This window comes from Paramisgurnus dabryanus, chromosome 2, assembly GCF_030506205.2.
Source record: "Paramisgurnus dabryanus chromosome 2, PD_genome_1.1, whole genome shotgun sequence".
Classification (NCBI taxonomy): Eukaryota; Metazoa; Chordata; class Actinopteri; order Cypriniformes; family Cobitidae; genus Paramisgurnus; species Paramisgurnus dabryanus.
In genome coordinates, this window is record NC_133338.1 from 20,847,479 (window position 1) to 20,866,951 (window position 19,473).

At 39.5% G+C, this 19,473-nt stretch overlaps 2 protein-coding genes across 7 annotated transcripts in view; both read right to left on the reverse strand.

Annotated features, from left to right (window-relative positions):
- chd3 (chromodomain helicase DNA binding protein 3) overlaps positions 1-15,995 on the reverse strand; it is a 70,437-nt gene extending 54,442 nt beyond the window's left edge. For 4 of the 6 annotated variants that reach the window (XR_010526051.2, XM_065248611.2, XM_065248609.2 and 1 more), the window contains exons 1-18: positions 15,667-15,995; positions 13,429-13,571; positions 13,174-13,347; positions 9,555-9,679; positions 8,956-9,194; positions 8,095-8,222; positions 7,878-8,004; positions 7,594-7,769; positions 7,250-7,507; positions 6,490-6,693; positions 6,190-6,407; positions 5,961-6,095; positions 5,543-5,633; positions 5,266-5,457; positions 2,894-3,094; positions 2,623-2,760; positions 1,985-2,106; positions 1,721-1,894 (exon numbers count right to left, since the gene is read on the reverse strand). Coding sequence is in view for 5 of the 6 variants with exons in the window: in XM_065248611.2 (XP_065104683.1) it covers positions 1,721-1,894; positions 1,985-2,106; positions 2,623-2,760; positions 2,894-3,094; positions 5,266-5,457; positions 5,543-5,633; positions 5,961-6,095; positions 6,190-6,407; positions 6,490-6,693; positions 7,250-7,507; positions 7,594-7,769; positions 7,878-8,004; positions 8,095-8,222; positions 8,956-9,194; positions 9,555-9,679; positions 13,174-13,347; positions 13,429-13,571; positions 15,667-15,823 (3,002 nt within the window). In the remaining variant the exon portion in view is untranslated. The remainder of the gene's footprint in view (positions 1-1,720; positions 1,895-1,984; positions 2,107-2,622; positions 2,761-2,893; positions 3,095-5,265; positions 5,458-5,542; positions 5,634-5,960; positions 6,096-6,189; positions 6,408-6,489; positions 6,694-7,249; positions 7,508-7,593; positions 7,770-7,877; positions 8,005-8,094; positions 8,223-8,955; positions 9,195-9,554; positions 9,680-13,173; positions 13,348-13,428; positions 13,572-15,666) is intronic. The other 2 variants (XM_065248610.2, XM_065248608.2) reach the window with 1 other exon arrangement.
- Positions 15,996-16,876: 881 nt separating this feature from the next.
- On the reverse strand, positions 16,877-18,928 carry cyb5d1 (cytochrome b5 domain containing 1). Its single transcript, XM_065248533.2, has 4 exons — positions 18,679-18,928; positions 18,493-18,569; positions 17,959-18,177; positions 16,877-17,368 (listed from the first exon to the last, which is right to left on the reverse strand). The coding sequence occupies exons 1-4, from the start codon at positions 18,797-18,799 to the stop codon at positions 17,141-17,143; spliced, it is 645 nt and encodes a 214-aa protein (XP_065104605.1). The 5' UTR covers positions 18,800-18,928; the 3' UTR covers positions 16,877-17,140.
- Positions 18,929-19,473: the final 545 nt, after the last annotated feature.

Sequence of the window (19,473 nt, forward strand, 5' to 3'; positions counted from 1 at the left end):
CTGTGTAGAACTATGTAGTGCTTTGTAGAACCATATGTGGTGCTATAGTGGTGCTATATGGCCCCTATATGGTTCTACACAGGTGCTACACAGGTGCTTCTCCGGTGCTATTTGGCACTACAACTGGTTCTTCTGTGGTTACAATTCAAAGCAACAGTTTTGGTGCTATATAGCACCGTTTGTTTTTTTAGAGTGTATAGCTTAATAACATTTTAAAATGACTGTTATGATTTTTTTTATTGCTATTATTATAACTATTATTTTATAATGCATCATCAAGCTTGTCACATGACACTTCACAGTCACAGTGTCACTGTATGACTAATGTATTGATTTCATAAAAAAAAAATTCTGTTATGTTATTTTAAATTTTAAACCCATCCAGGAAGTCATATTAAATTACCCCCCCCAAACTAGAGTCCCAACAGTGACAGAGCCGGTGCCAGACCATAACTAACAGGGGGGCACTTGGCTTCCAATGGGGGGGCACGCAAAAGCAACAATAACTTGCAACAAGACATTAAAACAACAAATACAGTGCAAGCACAGACTCATACAACTGGTACAGACTGTCAGCTCATTTCCCGTATAAAGTGCAAAAGACCACAAACTATGCGCAAAACTATTGAACTTTGACCGCGGCGTGAGCGCAAGCTGAGCGCAAGCTGAGCTCCGCTGCGCTCGCGCTTAGCTCGACGCAACAACAAACCGCCCTCGCGCGGCGCAAGCCATTGAAATGAATGGGTTTCATAGCGCGCACCGCGTCCTAGCTTTAAAAAAGCCGCTTTACCATAATCACGTCGTAATGCTGTTAATGGTCTATAGCCACACTTCACATTTAAGCTTACGTAATTTAAAACAACACTAACTTACCTTTAAAATAGCTGAAGACGGCGTGTACGAACATAAAACATCCTTAAAACAGTGTCCTGTAGATTTGTAAATTCCACCTCGACCTCTAATCTCTGCGTTTGAGCCAGTCTGTGTTTGCATGAAGTCAGATGGAGCAGGCGGTGCAGGTTTGTTCTAAATGTTCTAATATCCATATTTTACACGATCCATAAAATGCCGCGAAAAAACACGTTGCTAGTATCAAATCACAAATATGCTAAAGCCTAATGACGCATGAGACCCGGCAATACAACCAATCAGAGAAACTGTTCTATTTTAATTAAAGAAAACATATATCAACTATTTTTTCCTCATTTGATTACATTAAAAGTCATGAAACATTCAATGTTTAATTTATTTGAATTATTCTTGATATATATTAAATTAATAAAAAACTTTGTAGGGGGGCACAACAATCTGTTTGGGGGGGCACTGCCCGCGAATGCCCCCCCTTGACGCCGGCCCTGAACAGTGAACTTCTACCATTTCCAGCCCTGAATATAAATAAATTTTTGAAAACCCTTGAAAACCTTGAAAAACTATGCAAGGTTATAACTATGCAATTTCTATTTAAATATTATTACAAAAATAATACAAAATATCACGATAAAAACATTTTTTGTTAAAAAATACTTGGCACTTTTGTACATTAAAAAATTCTAGGACTTATATATAATATATAAATCCAGGCTGTGAAACAAAATTAGTCAAGAACCAAAAACTCTACGAGTATTTAAGTGTGACACAGATCTTAAATTAAATGTAAATAAATAAAAGTACATTTCTGAAACTAAACTCTTTAAGGTGATATTTATGTCATGGCTCTTACTTCTGCATGGGGCTGAGCTCAACTCGTACGATCAGCTCGGTTTTGGCTGGCATGTTCTTAAACACGTCGGCTTTGAGTCTTCTCAGCATGTGTGGGCCGAGCAGGTCGTGCAATTTCTTAATCTGGTCCTCTTTAGAGATGTCCGCAAACTCCTCTAGAAAGCCCTCTAGATTACTGAGAAACAGAGAGATATGAGAGAATTATTGTTAGTATTTGTGCATCAATCCTTTGTGCTCGGGCATATGGCTATGTGTCAGTTCGTACTTGAAGCGGTTGGGCGTTAGGAAGTTGAGCAGGTGGAAAAGTTCCTCCAGGTTGTTCTGCAGTGGAGTTCCTGTCAGCAGCAACTTATGGTCAATCTTGTAATCATTCAGCCTCCTGAAGAACTAACACACATCACAACAGACCTCAGGAAACACAGCACACACTTTACCTTTATATTACACAAACAGAAACTCTTGAAGCAAATTAGAAATATGAACAATGATTGTTAACTCTATTCAACTTGGTGCCATGGGAGGATTTCACCAAAAACACTTCAGTATTAGGAAGCGGCACTTGAAAGGTTTTCTGTTATGTAATGTGTTCCTCCTGCTATCCATTAAGGGGTCCTTGGCCTGAAAAAGGTTGAAGACCGCTCTACTAACTTAAATTAGGGTTCATTTTTTATATTCAGGGACCATTAGTACAACACAAAAATGTAAAATGTGTCACACACCTACAGGCAGAGCTTTGAAACTTGGTGATTACTTTTCTAACCAATCTAATTTACAGTTTGTCAAGTTAACTTTTAAAGTTTAGTTTTCCTACAAACTTTCCTTTATTAGTTTCTTTATGCTATCAAATCTTGCATATGGAACAGAAAAGCCTTAAACACTTAAACAGATAAACTAATACCATACTTTAGACTGGTTGTTTTTGAGGCGGTGAGCTTCATCCACCACCAGACAGGCCCAATCGATAGACTTGAGGACGTTCTGGTCTATGGTCACCAGCTCATATGACGTCAGCAACACGTGGAACTTAATGGGAGCTTCTCTCTGGATACCAATACAGATGGAAGGACACAAAGAAAAGTGATTTATTTTACATTGAAATATATTTGAAGCACAAATTATAAGGTCTTTCCTATCTTCTACCTCCTCTTTCCATACTTTCTCTTTTTCTACCTACCCGTAATTTGAAAGCCTTCTTTCCACCCTTCACCGCCGTGTCGTCGAAGCTAAACTCGTTCTCACGGATGATGGCTCGGCTGTCTTTGTCTCCAGTGTAGGTAACCACGTAGAAGTCAGGAGCCCACATCTCAAACTCCCTCTCCCAGTTAATGATTGTGGAGAGCGGCGCGCTCACCAGAAACGGCCCTTTGGTGTGACCCTGGTGAGAAGGCAGGAGAGTAAAAATCAAGGAATTTGAAATACTTGCTCACACATTTTCTTTAATTTCCAAATGCACCGCAAAAAAATTACTTTCTTACTAAATGAACGCATTTTGTCTTGTTTTTAGTACAAATATCTAAAAATTCTTCATCAAGATGCCTTTTTTGATGAGCAAATGACCTAAGAAAAAAAGTAGTAAAAATTTGTTCGTAAAACAGGCAAAAAAAAAAAAAAATGCCAATGGGATAAAAAAAATTTTGTTTAAGTTAATTAAGTGTTTAAGAAAAAAATTCTAGATTTATTTTGCTTGTTTTATGCACAAATTCACTTAAATTTATGCACAAACTCATTATTTTGCTCATAAAGAAAATGCATCTTAATTGAAGAATTTTTAGATATTTGTACTTAAAACAATACAAAATACTAAGGGCGCTATTATACAACCTGCGAAATGCTGCGCATTGCGTCGCAATGCGTAACACAAGTGTTTTTTGCTTGTTTCAACCTGGCGCAATTACCATTTTCATTTTTAGAGCCACATGTTTAAATAGCTAAACTACAACAGACTTCGCCATTGACCGCAATACTGTTTTGGTTATTTAATGAGCGCGTTAGTAATATGCGCCTATAAACGGGACAACGCACGTTTGCTTATCACACGCATGAATGCGCAGCAGCACACAAGAGTTTTAAAAAATGAAAAATTAAAGGATTAAAATTTAAAAGATTATATTGAGTCTCTTGGACATACATGAGGACCGATTATGAGACGTTAGAAGGTGTAAAGAGCTGCTTCACCTGTAGCCTGGTAAGTAATTAAATGTTTTGCTTCAAACAAATGCAAATATTGCATCTACTTTTAATTATTTTTTTATGCTACCCCACGGATTTATTGTATATGATGAATCTGTACCTGTGGATATGCTGAGATGAGAACCTTTTTAAAGAAAAGCTTTTTAAAACTCTCACAGCGCTGTCCGAGTGCTGAAATGTTTCGGCACGTTTGTAAATTCTTTATCTCCTGTTTGTTACAAAGAAAGTATTTTTTAGAGTACAAACCTTTTCTTGCATATTTAAATACATTTTGATATTACACTGATCATGTAGGCTATCAATACATTTACAGTAATTAAAGGCCTGCTATTTTTTCTTCCATGGCTGAAAGACTTAACCATGACTTTGAAAGGTTTTAATAAAAAAAATTACAATTTCAATACAAATGCAATTTTGTAACATCAAACTCAAACTGGTGGTCATTTTCCAATGCTTAGTTTTGCAGTTTACAAATTCCGCCATCTAAGTAGGGAATTGGTATGGCGCTAGCTTTTAAAGGGGATGAGAACTGAGACTCTCATTGGTTTATTGCACGTTACTCCCAAAACACACCCATTAGTCATTATGAGAATAGGAACCACCCTTTTAGACTGTGTGCTTGGCGCACAAACCATTTTTCCCATCGTGAAATTAGCATAAGTGGTTTCGGACACAGCCGTTTATACCTTGCGCCATGTACTTTAGACCAGTGGTTTTCAGTCCTCGGGCCCCCCCTCCCAGAAAATTTTAGATGTCTCCTTATATGAAACACCTGAATCCACTCATCCGGCTCCTGACAGAATGTTTGAAACGTTCCTTAATTAACACACTAACAAGCTGATGAACTGAAACAGGTGTTTTATATATGGAGACATCTAAAATGTTCTGGGAGGGGGGCCCGAGGACTGGAGTTGAAAATCACTGTTTTAGACAATGCGCTTACATCGTTAAAATAGGGCCCTAAGTAAGAAAGTGACTATATATTTAGTCAGTACATCCAGGAGTTAATAAAAATACAGAAAGTTTTCATCAGGCTTGTTGCCATCAACTTCATTAGTTAAATAATCTAAATACTCTAAATAATAAATAAATCAGTTATGTCTTAAGCCAGTGGTTCTCAAACTTTTTGGTGTGCGACAAGGGTACATCCCTTTGCGCCCTGCCAAAAAAATTAATGACATTAAACAATGTAAAACTTAGAATTTGAATTAAACAAAACATATTAAATATGTTTATATTAAATATCAACTTTGTACATTACCCTTGCAGTACAGTGATGCTTTTTACCTGCCTTTACAGGTTGAGCTTGTTTTGAATGGTTCAAACAACAGAATAGAAGAACACACAAACACAAACCTCTTTAAACAGTGAGTAGAGGAAGACAATGGTCTGGATGGTTTTGCCCAAACCCATTTCATCAGCCAGGATTGTGTCGGTGCCTTGAGCCCAGGAGAAACGCAACCAGTTAAGCCCCTCCAGCTGATAGAGGTGCAGCGTTCCTCCAGTTTCTGTCACAAAGTCTGGCTGCTCCTCATACTTGATAGTGGGCTGGAAGAAGAGAAGAAAGAAGACATGACTAAAGAGGGCTTATGACAGGTAGTAAGAAAACTGTAGTGAAGGTGACAAAACCTACATCATTAACCGGTGTGCCTGGAGCTTCATCATTCTCTTCTCTTCTCCTCATCTTCCTTGGTTTCTCTGGGTCGTCCTTCATCACTTCTTCCCTGTAAGAACAAACCATTTTTATGAATGTACTTGCACACAAATCATATTTTTTGTCAATTTTATTGTAATTTAAAATCTTTTTAATGTCTTTATAAACAAATCAATTTTTATTGGAATTATATGAAGAAACAACTCATTTGACAGATGATGTATGGGTGTATATATAAAAATTTCAGATGCAAAACCCGCTATGTGTGTCTGGCATGATTTCTATTATCAGACTTTAAATGGATTCTGCCTAAAAACTGCTATTTCTGAATGGCCTGATGGCAGGATTAAGCAGTTTTGATGCACATTTCATTTTTGTCATATATGTATGACTGCACCTGTGTCTCCAGTAGGCTGCTTTGTATACACCAAACTCAGGGATGTCCAGCTCATCTCTTTCCCAAGTGCACTGGTCGTAGGTCAGATCTCTCCATTTAACCAGATAGTGGTAGTTCCCCTTTTTATCCACACTGCTTGCACATACAAACAGACACCCAACATATATTACGGTAAAAGCAATATATAAGTAAACTATAGTAGGCTTAAACACAAAACACACACCCAGACCTGTGATTGATTATTCTGTGCACGATCATCCATTCTGGCTTGATTCCATAACGATAGTATTTTTCTTCCAGGATGGCATACTGAGGGTCTTTGGCCCTCCGCTTCTCACTTTTCCCAGAATCCTCCTCTCCTCCAGAACCATAGTCCAGACTGGGCGGCTCGTCCATGTCTGTTTTCCTCTGATAGTTCCGGAACATCACAGAGTGGAAGATCTCCAGCTGAGGGAGCATGAATGGATAAGGATAAGTTTTGGGTACAATCCACTTAAAATTTGAGATATCTATGTTAAATGTGTCTCACCTGTAGCTCTGTAATCCAGGTACAATGCCAATAGGACTGTGCTGCTAGCTTCACAAAGAACTCTCTCTCGGGACGCCCCTTCATGGGCGGAGGGGGCGGGGCATCAGGGGGTGCGTCCGGGGGTGGCGGGACAGGAACTGAAGGTGGTGGATCACCCCATCGCCAGTGCAGAATTTTTTGCACTCGACCTTTGATTGGTGGACACTGATTTGAAGATTGCAGAAGTGAAACAAATCAGATCTCATTAAACAATTCTCATTGGACAGATTCAACAACTGTTAACTGTTAAATATGGAAATGTATTCATAACAAAACGGAAAATCATCACTTTAAGGCAAGGTGCATTACTTTTCAAAAACACTTCGGGAAAAAAAGAGAGTCGAGTCGAGTACCAAAACACACTTGTAGCAGTAAGGGCGTTTAGTCTACCGTCATCGTTGCCTGGGTTGCGTGTGTATGGGGCGGGTCTATCAAAGGAAGGTCCAGATTCTATTGGGGTAGGGGCGTGTTTGTTTAGGTGATTTCAAATGTCAACATTGGCTTTAAGAGATCATGCACCTCACCTTTAACTAAAACAACTAAATAAAAAGTCTGATCAAAACATGCTTAATGTTAATAAATCTTAAGAGGCAGGAAAAAAACTCAAACTGAACCCAAATGATCACAACTCAACCTAAGCTCATCTTAAACATACTGTGCTTAAAGATGATTTCACATAAACAACATATGAAGCCAGGTCTATTGACTGAGGATTACACACAGTGCAGCGTGGACAGAGCCACTCTCCGTTGGGGATCTCGGGCAGCGGCGGGTTCAGGCAGTGAATGTGATACGACGATGGGCAGGAGTCACAGCACAGCAGCTCTCCTCCATCTTTACACACACGACAGAACTCCATGTGATCATCCTCCTCTTCCTCTCCACCCAGCCCCACCTCCACATCCCTGACATCATCGCACTCCTCTTCAAAGTCCTCAAAGTCTTCTTCCTTTGCTTCCCATTGGATTCCTTCTTTCTCCTGAAAAGCATCATCTTTCATCACACTCAGAAGATGTCTAGTTTCATTTAGCCCCTCATTTCAAAATCAGTTTTTGGGTGACTCACACAGTGAGGGCAGCTCCATTTGCCCTCCGGGGCTTTTTCCAGCTCGGGCTCCAGGCACACCAGGTGGTACGCTCGAGGACAGGTGTCACACAGAATGATCTCCCCTCCCTGCTGACACACTTCGCAGTAGTCCTGGTGGTCCGTTTCATAGCCATCGGCATCCTCGTCGCCCAGCACTGACAGACAGAGAGAGACCAACACAGCATAAGAGTCAACTTCATTTAATATCAGTGCAGTATAAAGACATATCCAATATGTTGATAAGGAGAAAAAATGCTTCTCACCTTTTTTCTTCTTGGCCGGACGACCCCTTTTGTTTTTCTTAACCCGTCCCGAACTGTCCGAGCGCACTGAGGAACTGTGAACGCTGGAGTTCTCCTGCTCAGAATCGTCATCGTCTACCTCTTCGCTCTGTATTACAACCATGCAAGATCAAACACAACGACTAAACCATATAAACACTCTTATGTACATGCATTACGCACAAATTCATCATCTCACCGAGCTGCTCTTCTTCCTCTTGGTGCCCAATGATCCAAGTTTGATGCGTAGAGGAGCCATTTTCTTGGGTTTCGGCTTCTTCTTGTCTGAGACACGAGGACTCTTACTGCGTTTCTTGTAGCCAGGGCCTGCCAAAGCCAAGGACTTGTTTTAGTTAATATTCAGAAAAATTTTAGCCACCACTTTTCTCTTCTTGTGTCAATATTTTCATGCGATTTATATCAACACCATAGTGTACTGTTGCGACGTAATTGTCATTATTAACAACAAAATAAGTACACCAAAATTTGATATTAAGCCCGATTTTTAGTCGTGCGTAAGCTCTACGCCGTACCTACGCCATAGGTTATCCGTAGCCTGTGCGTAGCTCAGTCTAGCCTGACGTGCACCTCGCAAAATGTTTAACAGCATGTCAGTTCTACTTGGACCACAAGGGATGTGATTGGTCCACCCGTCAGGTAAAAAAACTGCATCATAGGTATTTCTGTTTGCGACGGTGAAAACAAAGATGGACCTATTTGAGGAGTGATTTAACTCAAACTGCATCAAAAGTCGCTGTTTATTTACTTCCATCATTGCTGGTCTTCTCAAATCATACACAACAAGTTGCTGTTTCTTCTTCGTTTGTGGGTTAACTTGCCAAGCTGCTTCTTCATTGACGGTCGTGCTGCTACTGTGGTTACACGCGTGGATACTGCCTACCAGCGGTCTGGGCGTGTGTTTGCACGTCGACGAAGACAATGACGCTAAAGTGTAAATGAAAACTGATGCGGAACCTACGCCGTAGGACCTACACACAACTATAACGAGCCCTTTAGTCATCACCAAATCCTTTCATGCCCACCCAGCCTGGCCACTCACCTTTCCCCTCTTTGGTCTTGGCCTTGCGAAGTGGCGGTGGCTGAGGAGGAGGGTCAGGGGAGGCTCTTGCCGCAGAGACCTGCTCTGCAACGGCTGCAGCGGCGGCGGCAGCAGCGGCAGCCACGGCTGCTGCTGAACCTTTAAATGGATTATTAGAGCTAAACTCCCGCCATTTGGCCCCCAGAATGGTCATCATTTTAGACATGGGGATTTTGGGGTTCTTCTTGGCAATCATGGGTCTGTGGGTATATAAAATGGTCAACTAAAGCAATTACTTAATAACCCTGACAAAACTATTCTGTTTATATACAAAACAACAGAAGATTTTAAATGTATAAACAATATATAGTTAATTTAGAGACTATAAGCCAGGGGTGCCCAACCCTGCTCCTGGAGGGCTACCGTCCTGCAGACTTCAGTTCCAACCCAGCTCCAACACACCTGTCTGTAATTATGAAGCAACCCTGGACACCTTGATTACCTGCTTCAGCTGTGTTTGATTGGGGTTGGAGCTAAAATCTGCAGGACAGTAGCCCTCCAGGAACAGGGTTGGGCACCCCTGCTATAAGCTAATAAAAAGCTTTGCTGCAGGTCAATACCTCAGAAACTGGCTAAATGCTTTGTAGTTGGTTAGTGTTCGGTAATCCTCCTCTGTGAATGTGTGATCAACATCTTCGAGACCCCAGTCCTTAGCCAGCTGGGCCGATGTCTTTAGCTCTACCGGCTGCAAGAGAGACTTCATCATATAGCTGTTACAATATAAATGAGTAACAAATATCTGGACACATTTGAGCCCTAAACTCCATTACAGGTTTTCTGGATTAGTAATTGTGTAGCTCTTCAAACAAAGACAACAGCTAGAAACATCATGTCATTATTTTACTTGTGACATTCACTCTCTGATGAGCTAAATAAGGTGATCCTACTGTAAAATATATTTTTAGTTCAAATAAATTTGTTAAATAATATTTAGTTGCTTTGGCTAATTAGAATAACATACTAATAACTTAACAGGGCATTAACACCTGTCAACAAGCCAAATACGGGTAGAGTTCAGCTTTGGTGGGTATTTTTTAATTGTAGTTTTCATGTGAAAAGATGAAGAATGTACAATGCGAAACTAGGAAACTACAATTCCCATAATCCCTCAATGCACCCAGCACAACTTAGGGAAAGAAAGCTCGATCAAGTCATTTTAGCATGCCCGAGTCAACTTTAATCATATACATTTCATATTACAACAAAAAAATATGGCCAGTGAAAATGCCACTAGCCACTTTGGGTAAGCAAAAAAGCTGTGCCAAGTTGTGTCCTGATAACGTACAAATTTCATGAACACAAGAAGACTTCTTCATGCAGTTTGTCTATACCAGTGTTTCTCAATGAGTAGGGGCGCAGACTTTTTTCGGGAAAGATAACAATACAGGCCATAAGCTGCTGGTGTGTGTACACACAAAAAATAATGTGTTTGAAATTTAAAGATATGCCATATAGAGTTATTATACCTGGTCTAGTTGCAAAAAGTTGAGAACCACTGGTCTTTACGATATGCTTTGATTTCTTAAGGCTGAAGCAGCAAGAATGGCAAGTGGCAAGAATTTTTTTTTATTGATACCCTTGTTGTGTTTTAAATACAGTGAGGAAAATAAGTATTTGAACACTCTGCTATTTTGCAAGTTCTCCCACTTAGAAATCATGGAGGGGTCTGAAATTGCCATCGTAGGTGCATGTCCACTGTGAGAGAAAATCCAGAAATCAAAATGTATGATTTTTTAACTATTTATTTGTACGATACATCTGCAAATAAGTATTTGAATACCTGTCTATCAGCTAGAATTCTGACCCTTAAAGACCTGTTTGTCTGCCTTTAAAATGTCCACATCCACTCCATTTATTTTCCTAAATTAGATGCACCTGTTTAAGGTCATAAGCTTCCTTAAGGCACCTGTCCACCCCATACAATCAGTAAGAATCCAACTACTAACATGGCCAAGACCAAAGAGCTGTCCAAAGACACTAGAGACTAAATTGTACACCTCCACAAGGCTGGAAAGGGCTACGGGGAAATTGCCAAGCAGCTTGGTGAAAAAAGGTCCACTGTTGGAGCAATCATTAGAAAATGGAAGAAGCTAAACATGACTGTCAATCTCCCTCGGACTGGGGCTCCATGCAAGATCTCACCTCGTGGGGTCTCAATGATCCTAGAAAAGGTGAGAAATCAGCCCAGAACTATACATGGGAGGAGCTGGTCAATGCCCTGAAAAGAGCTGACAACACTGTTTCCAAGGTTACTCTTGGTAATACAATAAGACGTCATGGTTTGAAATCATGCATGGCACGGAAGGTTCCCCTGCTTAAACCAGCACATGTCCAGGCCCTTCTTAAGTTTGCCAATGACCATTTGGATGATCCAGACGAGTCATGGGAGAAAGTCATGTGGTCAGATAAGACCAAAATAGAACTTTTTGGTCATAATTCCACTAAACTTGTTTGGAGGAAGAAGAATGATGAGTACCATCCCAAGAACACCATCCCTACTGTGAAGCATGGGGGTGGAATCATCATGCTATGGGGTGTTTTTCTGCACATGGGACAGGGCGACTGCACTGTATTAAGGAGAGGATGACCGAGGCCATGTATTGCGAAATTTTGGGGAACAACTTCCTTCCCTCAGTTAGAGCATTGAAGATGGGTCGAGGCGGGGTCTTCCAACATGACAATGACCCAAAGTACACAGCCAGGATAACCAAGGAGTGGCTCTGTAAGAAGCATTTCAAGGTTCTGCCGTGGCCTAGCCAGTCTCCAGACCTAAACCCAATAGAGAATCTTTGGAGGGAGCTCAAACTCTGTGTTTCTCAGCGACAGGCCAGAAACCTGACTGATCTAGAGAAGATCTGTGTGGAGGAGTGGGTGCAAACCGGGTGAAAAACTACAGGAAATGTTTGACCTCTGTAATTGCAAACAAAGGCTACTGTACCAAATATTAACATTGACTTTCTCAGGTGTTCAAATACTTTTTTTGCAGCTGTATCATACAAATAAATAGTTAAAAAATCATACATTGTGATTTCTGGATTTTTTTAGATTATGTCTCTCACAGTGGACATGCACCTACAATGACAATTTCAGATCCCTCCATGATTTCTAAGTGGGAAAACTTGCAAAATAGCAGGGTGTTCAAATACTTATTTTTCTCACTGTATAAAGTGTGGAGATCTGTATGTGACCCTTTACTGAGCATTGGTCATGTGATAAGCTTTCATGTGATGTTGAGCAAAACTGAATAGCACAATGCTCTCCACAATCTACATTTCTTATTATGACATGAGGCGCATAACAACATTAAACCATGCAAATTAAAAAATGGATATAAGATATAATCTAACTTAAATAGGCAATTGTTACAGTGTAAGCAGATTTTAAGTAAAGGTTACTTGGTATTCTAGGGTTAGTCAAAAGATTTACTTTAAAAAGGCACTCAAATTGTTCATGTTTTTAGGCAAGAGGTTTAAAGGGGACATTTCATGAAAATCTGACTTTTTCCATGTTTAAGTGAAATAATTACAAACAAAGTGCCGATTTTAACATTTTATAATAAATTATCGATATGTTTTTTTAAAGGGGACATTCACAAAAATTTTTAACCATGTAAAAAACATTTTTGATGTCCCCAGAGTACGTATGTGTAGTTTTTGGAACCCAAAATACCATATACTTTATTATAAAATGTTAAAATCACCACTTTGTAGGTGTGAGCAAAAATGTGCTGGTTTTGGGTATGTCCTTTTAAATGCAAATGAGCACATCTCTGCACTAAATGACAATGGCATGGATGGATAGCGCAGATTAAGGGACGGTATTATCCCCTTCTGACATCACAAGGGGAGACATTTTTATTGACCTATTTTTTTCACATGCTTGCAGAGAATGGTTTACTAAAACTAAGTAACTGGGTTGATCTTTTTCACATTTTCTAGGCTGATAGAAGCACTGGGGACCCAATTACACCACTTAAACATGGAAAAAGTCTGATTTTCATGAAATGTCCCCTTTAAGCTAAAACTTCACAGACGTACTCTGGGGACACCAAAGATTTATTTAACATTGTTAAAAAGTCTTGTGAAATGTCCCCTTTATAAAGAAATGGCAAATAATGTATAACTCTACAGTCTAAACAAGCAAAAAATAAAAACAGAGCAGTATGAAATACAGCCTCACCTTTGTGGTCTCTTCATGTGTACTGTCATCATCCTCCTTCTTCTTTTTCTTGGTTTTCTTCTCTTTTTTGTCCTTGTGTTTTTTCTTCTTTTTCTTCTCTCCTCCATAATCACTGGCAGCACTGTCTGAGTTCACGCCATAGTCGGCCTCTGAATCTCTCTCTATGTCACTCTCCTGAGAAAGAGTGCAAATAAAATCACACATGACATCTTAAATGTTTGGAAAATGGAATTTGGGCATTTACGGAGCACATACAATTTTTTTGCGCTTGCGTGCTTTGGCCATCTTGCCCTCCTTCTCTTTGTCTTTCTTCTTTGTCTCTTTCTTTTTCTTGGGCCCTCGCTTCTTTTTTCCCAGAGTGTCTCTCTCCGATATACCACTGATATCATCTCCATCATCTAAATGAGAAAATGGGAGGAATAATAAAAAGCAATGTAACCACAATACTTTTCTAACCCTTAACGATATCATTCAAATAATTTCTCACTTCAAATGCTCTGACAAAAAGAAGGTGCAAAGGCACGGAAAGTCACACAGGAAATACAACTTTTTTTATTTTCACTTCTGACTAGATCTATACCGAAAGACCTGATGAATTGATATTGCAAACATTATTATCTACATGACCTAATTATGACAGCTAGCTCACATAGAAAGCTATTCACTAAGCAAATTTTAAGACAACCATAAATAAATAAATGATGTAGAATAGTAAAGCAATGCAGCAAGTAATGCAGTACTTCAAGATCAGAACTAGATCACTGTGCAAGTAGAAGCAATTACTTTAAGTAAATTATAAGGAAATGGTTTTTATTGAATTTAAATTACCTGTTTTTATTCAAGTTAAATTTACATTTATCATTTGACTTAATCAATCTAAATAGGCTATCCCGGCTAGACTAAGAAAAGTAAATTGTAAGGACCACATCAGATAGAAATAGCTCCGTAAGGTAACAAGTGCCTGTATTTACATAATGTTAAATATGATAATAAATAATTCTGCATTAACAACACACTATGTAGTTCTGTGTAAGAATCTTTTTTTATTGTCTATAAACATCCACAAATATTATGAAGAAAGCTGTAATCTATTAGAATAAATAACCACACTGCAAAAAAGTTTTGTCATGCCTTAAAATATCTGTGCTCAATGCAGTTACATTTAAATAACTTCCATATGATTATACTATATTAATAGGACTGCATCAACATTGCAGGTTGCAGAAACAGCACTGTCAGGTAAACATTTTTACTTGAGGTAATTTCATGTAGGCTAATGTACTTTTATAATAACCAGCTGAATATACCTTTGTCTTTAAAACCGTGGCACATACCCTATAGCACCATATCGTGTCTGAATCATAGCGGGAAACGCGTATCGCTATCGGCCGCCATTGCGTTTTAATAAATTAGTTGGATTTCGGTTTCTTTGTTGTTGCGGCACGCCGATAGCTCGCACAGATAGAGACTTTCCCCGCTCGTGCAGCCAGGGGCGGCAGCAGCGCGCACTCATGCTCGGTGACTGAGAGGCCGCAAGCCGAACTGATGCTTCCCCAGTCGTGAACCCCTGCACCTGGGGAGCAGACCACCAGATGAACCGCAGCTGAAGGTCACAAGGGCGCGAGAGGATGCGCGTGCTAATTGATTTACGCGCGCTGTGGGAATCCCAGAGGCAGTGGTTACGCACTCAGGGGGCCCTAAATAAGACCGCAAACAAATTTACCTCTTAACAAATTGTAATGTCTTATCTCTTTAGGACAGGTGCATAAAGCTTAGAATTAAAGTTATATATTTAAATATGTTCAATCTTAATGTATAGATAATCATAAATTATGCTATAGCCTAATTTCAAAACGGGCATGTCTGTTTGGTTTTAAACTTTATCCCGTAACTAAACCACTGCCAAAGTATGCACCAAGCATAAAACTTTGTTGCATGAGGGTACGGTTGGCATTGCAGAGTGACGGCACATGTCTGCCTGAACCGGGCGAGAGTGGGTCGGGTCAGGTTTATTTACATTCTGTCACTGTCACAACACCCTCAATCAAGCGCTTGTGTGAACGCTCACGCCTCTTTCTGACCCGCAACAGTTCTGCGTTTATATCAAAGCAATGGGCTTTGAAGGTTATTATCATTCAGGCACTCGTTATATATCACAGATCTGTAACCTTTGCAACAAACAACAACGCGATGTAAAAGCTTAATGATCCTTTGTCAGATAGCAGTGGGAGATATATGACAGACCTGATGAATGAAACAGAGAGAGAGAGGGGGGATCGGTCAACTTCGGCCAAACTCTATTCAACTCCAAAGTACGCGAAAACGAAAGTACACAGACACTTCAGATAGCAGCTTTAGTTAGTTCAGAATGAAGTATGCTGTTGTGCAGATGTCGCCATTCGCACTTTTACAACCACTGGCGTTTGTTATTGCGTTACAATGTATTTTTCTGCCATACGCGCGCTCCCGTCTCTGCCTCGGACTGTACGGTACCTGGCGCGGCTCTCGCTGCAGTTTCTCTAGGCGCCGCCGGCGAGTTTATGTCGCTTGCGTCCAGGTCCACGTCGTCTTCTTCTTCATCAAAATCTCCTCCCTCGGAATTAACCGCCGTGCCCTCATCTTCCTCACAAGAACGGAGAAGAGAGGACATTATATTTCCGTCAGCGACCCCGTTCCGGAAGATCTAAAAGTGTATCCCTTCCGAATTATGATATTTATTTAATATTCAAATCGACACACAAAAAGTGGGGGGCGTTTTGGAATATTTTACACTACAAGGCAAAGAAACAAAGATGGCCGCCCTTATATTTATTTTTTAACAACCTCCCCCCACCCCCCCCAATAAGAAAAAATCCCCTTACATAAAAATGGCTGACTATATTATTTCAGAACGCCCCCCCCCTCTCTCTCTTTCGCACACTCTTTCTCTCTATCCATTCTCCCCCTCGCTTCTTAAAAATAATCACATTTTCACTGGAGGGGAGCAGTGTAGCTGATTGTAAGTTGTGTTGCCACTCGTTTATTTTTTTCTCTCTCTCTCTCTTCGGACGTGCATGGTAATGGTGTGATTTCAGAAAGTGCATACATAGTAACGGTCGCGCGCTTGGTGTACAACATAATTCTCGCAAATATGGCCACCTTAATATTCTTAAAGGCCCCCACCACTGTAAAAAAAAAAAAAACAGAGAGAGAGAGAGAGGTTGGAGGGGGAGAGCTGCCGCAGCCATGCCCAGACTTACATCATGTTGCATTGCTTAAAATTTAACTGTTTGAGGCAAAGACTAAACAAAGCAAACTTATGAAAGCTATCATTTATAATCATGTTATGCCTTTACCTAATAAATCAGTTAAAATCTCTCAAATGAATCATTTGCTTAGGTTAACATGTCACAAGTTAACTTGCAGATATGTGTCCATACAAAGAGATGTAAACCAGCATCAATGTCATGTCATGTTAGAACTGCAATTTAGATGTTTTTTAGTCCACGAACAGGACAACATTTAACCCTCATCTTTAGATCATGTTGATCATGTTAACAAATGAAAGTGCTTGCCAAAACATACATGCAAATTAAACCTAAAAAAGATAAGTTGTATGACTACATACACACATATAATTCTACTTAATTAGGGTTGGGAGCCCACCGTTCCCTACATTAGCTGCTGCATTTCCTCTGAGCAATTACCATGGCAACCACCAGACTTTATGGTTCAGGGGTTTATTATGTAGGCTGGCATTCATCTTTTTTATTCTGGTGCTCAGCATTTGATTGGATGGGGCTGAGCGAACGGCAATAAGACGAAGACAGACAGAAATCGATGAAACACTGAATGGATGAATAGTTGATAGTGTTCATACCTCTAGCTCAAATCTATAGACCTCAGCATTTTTTTGCAGTGTATAAAATATTCAATTATTTATAAACCATCACCGTTAACATTAACAGCAGTAGCCTTTCTCTCATTGTCAAAATTCGGTAAGATCATCATTAAAATACAGACATATAGAAGGAGAATAGAGGTCACAGTGTGGGCTTCCACAATAAAGCTCATCTTCTTCAGGGATGCCGTTTTCGCATAGGGTCTTGCTCATATCCAAGTTCACCCCGTTTTGTTTCCAGGTGTAGCTTGCTGCGTGGGCATTATAGCGCAGGTATCGCTCGAGGATCTCATCCAAAGTTTCTTCTGAGCACACCTGCTTACACAAAACAAATGCTTAGTACTATTTGACTAAGAAAACTATGAAGTCATGTGAAGTACTATGCACATGTATACACTTAAAGCTCCACTTGTGATGAAGAAAGACAGGGCACGAATTTCTCTCTGAAGTTAACAGAAAGTGGAAAGCATTTGGGCTGAATGTAATGGGTAACTGCCAGATGGTTATTTAGCACAGAGTTTAAGATCCTGCCTGCCTGGTGGCCACTGAAACAATTCAATCAACATGCTCAGTCTGCAAGTACTTTTAGTGCTAGAGGCTCAACCTCAGACCAATTTCATTTGAGCTGGAAAATGATCAGATGCTGAAAAGTGGAAGGGAAGAAAAAATGTGAAATGGAGAAACAGAGTTGTCAGACAAAATAGAAACAGGCCAATTCTGCCCTCTTCAGTATACGACAGAACAGTGCAAGCAATGTTGTTTCACAAAAAAAAAAAACATATCACAGGCACTTTAAAATAATCAATAGACCTATGCATTTTTCATAGGCAGAACATTGTGTAAATGTGCCAGCACTGTGTATGCCATTTTCTATGTGTGAATACAAAGGTTAAAAAATGTTTTACCTCCAGTCTTTGCTCTTGGGAGGTAAGTGTGTTAATAATGCGAATCCAGCGTGTTTTGGCTGACAGCAGACCAACCTCGTAGCGGTTATCCTTAAACCATGGTCTCCCAAAATCATTGGCCCAATCAGTACGTGGACAGGGAGGAGGTATATGTATAAAGCGCCCCCTAGGGGTGTAGTATTTAATGCAGCCAGTTAACGGGTCAACATGCCTAAGAATCTTAATAAAAAGATAATTACAAGAGAAAATAGGGTTACTAAAAACACATTGAGAATTAATAAAATTATTTAACAAATAATCATGTATTAAAACTATTTTGTTATTTATATGACTCTAACATCAATATTACACGATTGTCATATTGTTTCTACCAAGCTATAAAATTGTGGTATTACTTTGCTTTTAATTAAGGTATTTTAATTTGTACGTTTTAAATGCAACTTGCAAAATGTGATTTTTTTGTTATTTTTTCTATAACTTTGACAAGTGACCCCGTCATTTGGCAAAATACATGTATCATTTGCAGTAACTTACGTCTTTTGTCTTTGGGTCAAACCAATGACTGATATCCTTTCCTGCACACTCTATAATAGGTTTCAACAGCACGTCGCCTATAATGTAAAGAAAAAGAAAATGCGAGGACTATTGTCACAATCTGAAATAAAGCAAATATTTACAACGTTTGTCCTCCTTTTTAATTTAATAAGATGCGTGATTTACCTTTATGTTCTTCCACAAGTGGTGTCAGATTGTACACTTTGCCCATGTACGACACCCATATATCATCAAGCGTGTTGTGAACAGACACTTCCTTCGGCGTGAAATACTTTGGACGAAGCATTGCAAAAAAAAAACGTCGAGGGTTTAAAGGGAAAAACAATGCGAAACGTAATAACCGTACTCGATAAAAGTATTCAAGTAGCCGTTAGCTGCTACATTGCTTTTAGAGTTGACAGCGGAAGCGCGCACAAGCTCACCGGTTGCTGTAGTAACCGTTCTGGTCACGTGTGAATGAGTACGAGCTTCAGTCGAAAAATGACTATAACTTTAAGGACTATTTTAAAATAATGCATGTCCTGTTTGAGGTTTTTTTTTAAAAGATTTTGCTTTTCTTTAATATGGTATGCCATAGTTGGGTTAAGTAATAATTAATAGTAAATTCTCAATAGAAAACTCTAATGATAAATTTATATTGCAATGTTAAAGTACATCAATGACAAAAAAAAAACAAATCACGATTAGGAACTACACCATTTCAAGTCTTCAAAAGTTTTCAATTATGTTTGGTAAAGAACAATAGCTGTCAGTGGCAAAGAAGACAATGGTGATTGTTGTACTACAGTTACAACCTGTTAAAATGCTGCACATCAGTCAGCCCACAAATGTTTAAATATTGCTCTCAATGTAATACACATGTATATAGAGCCTACTTTTGTACTTATGAAAATAATAAAAGACAAGTTTTCAATTTACCTAAATTACCAGCAAATTTTCTATTTTGGTTTTAACATCAGT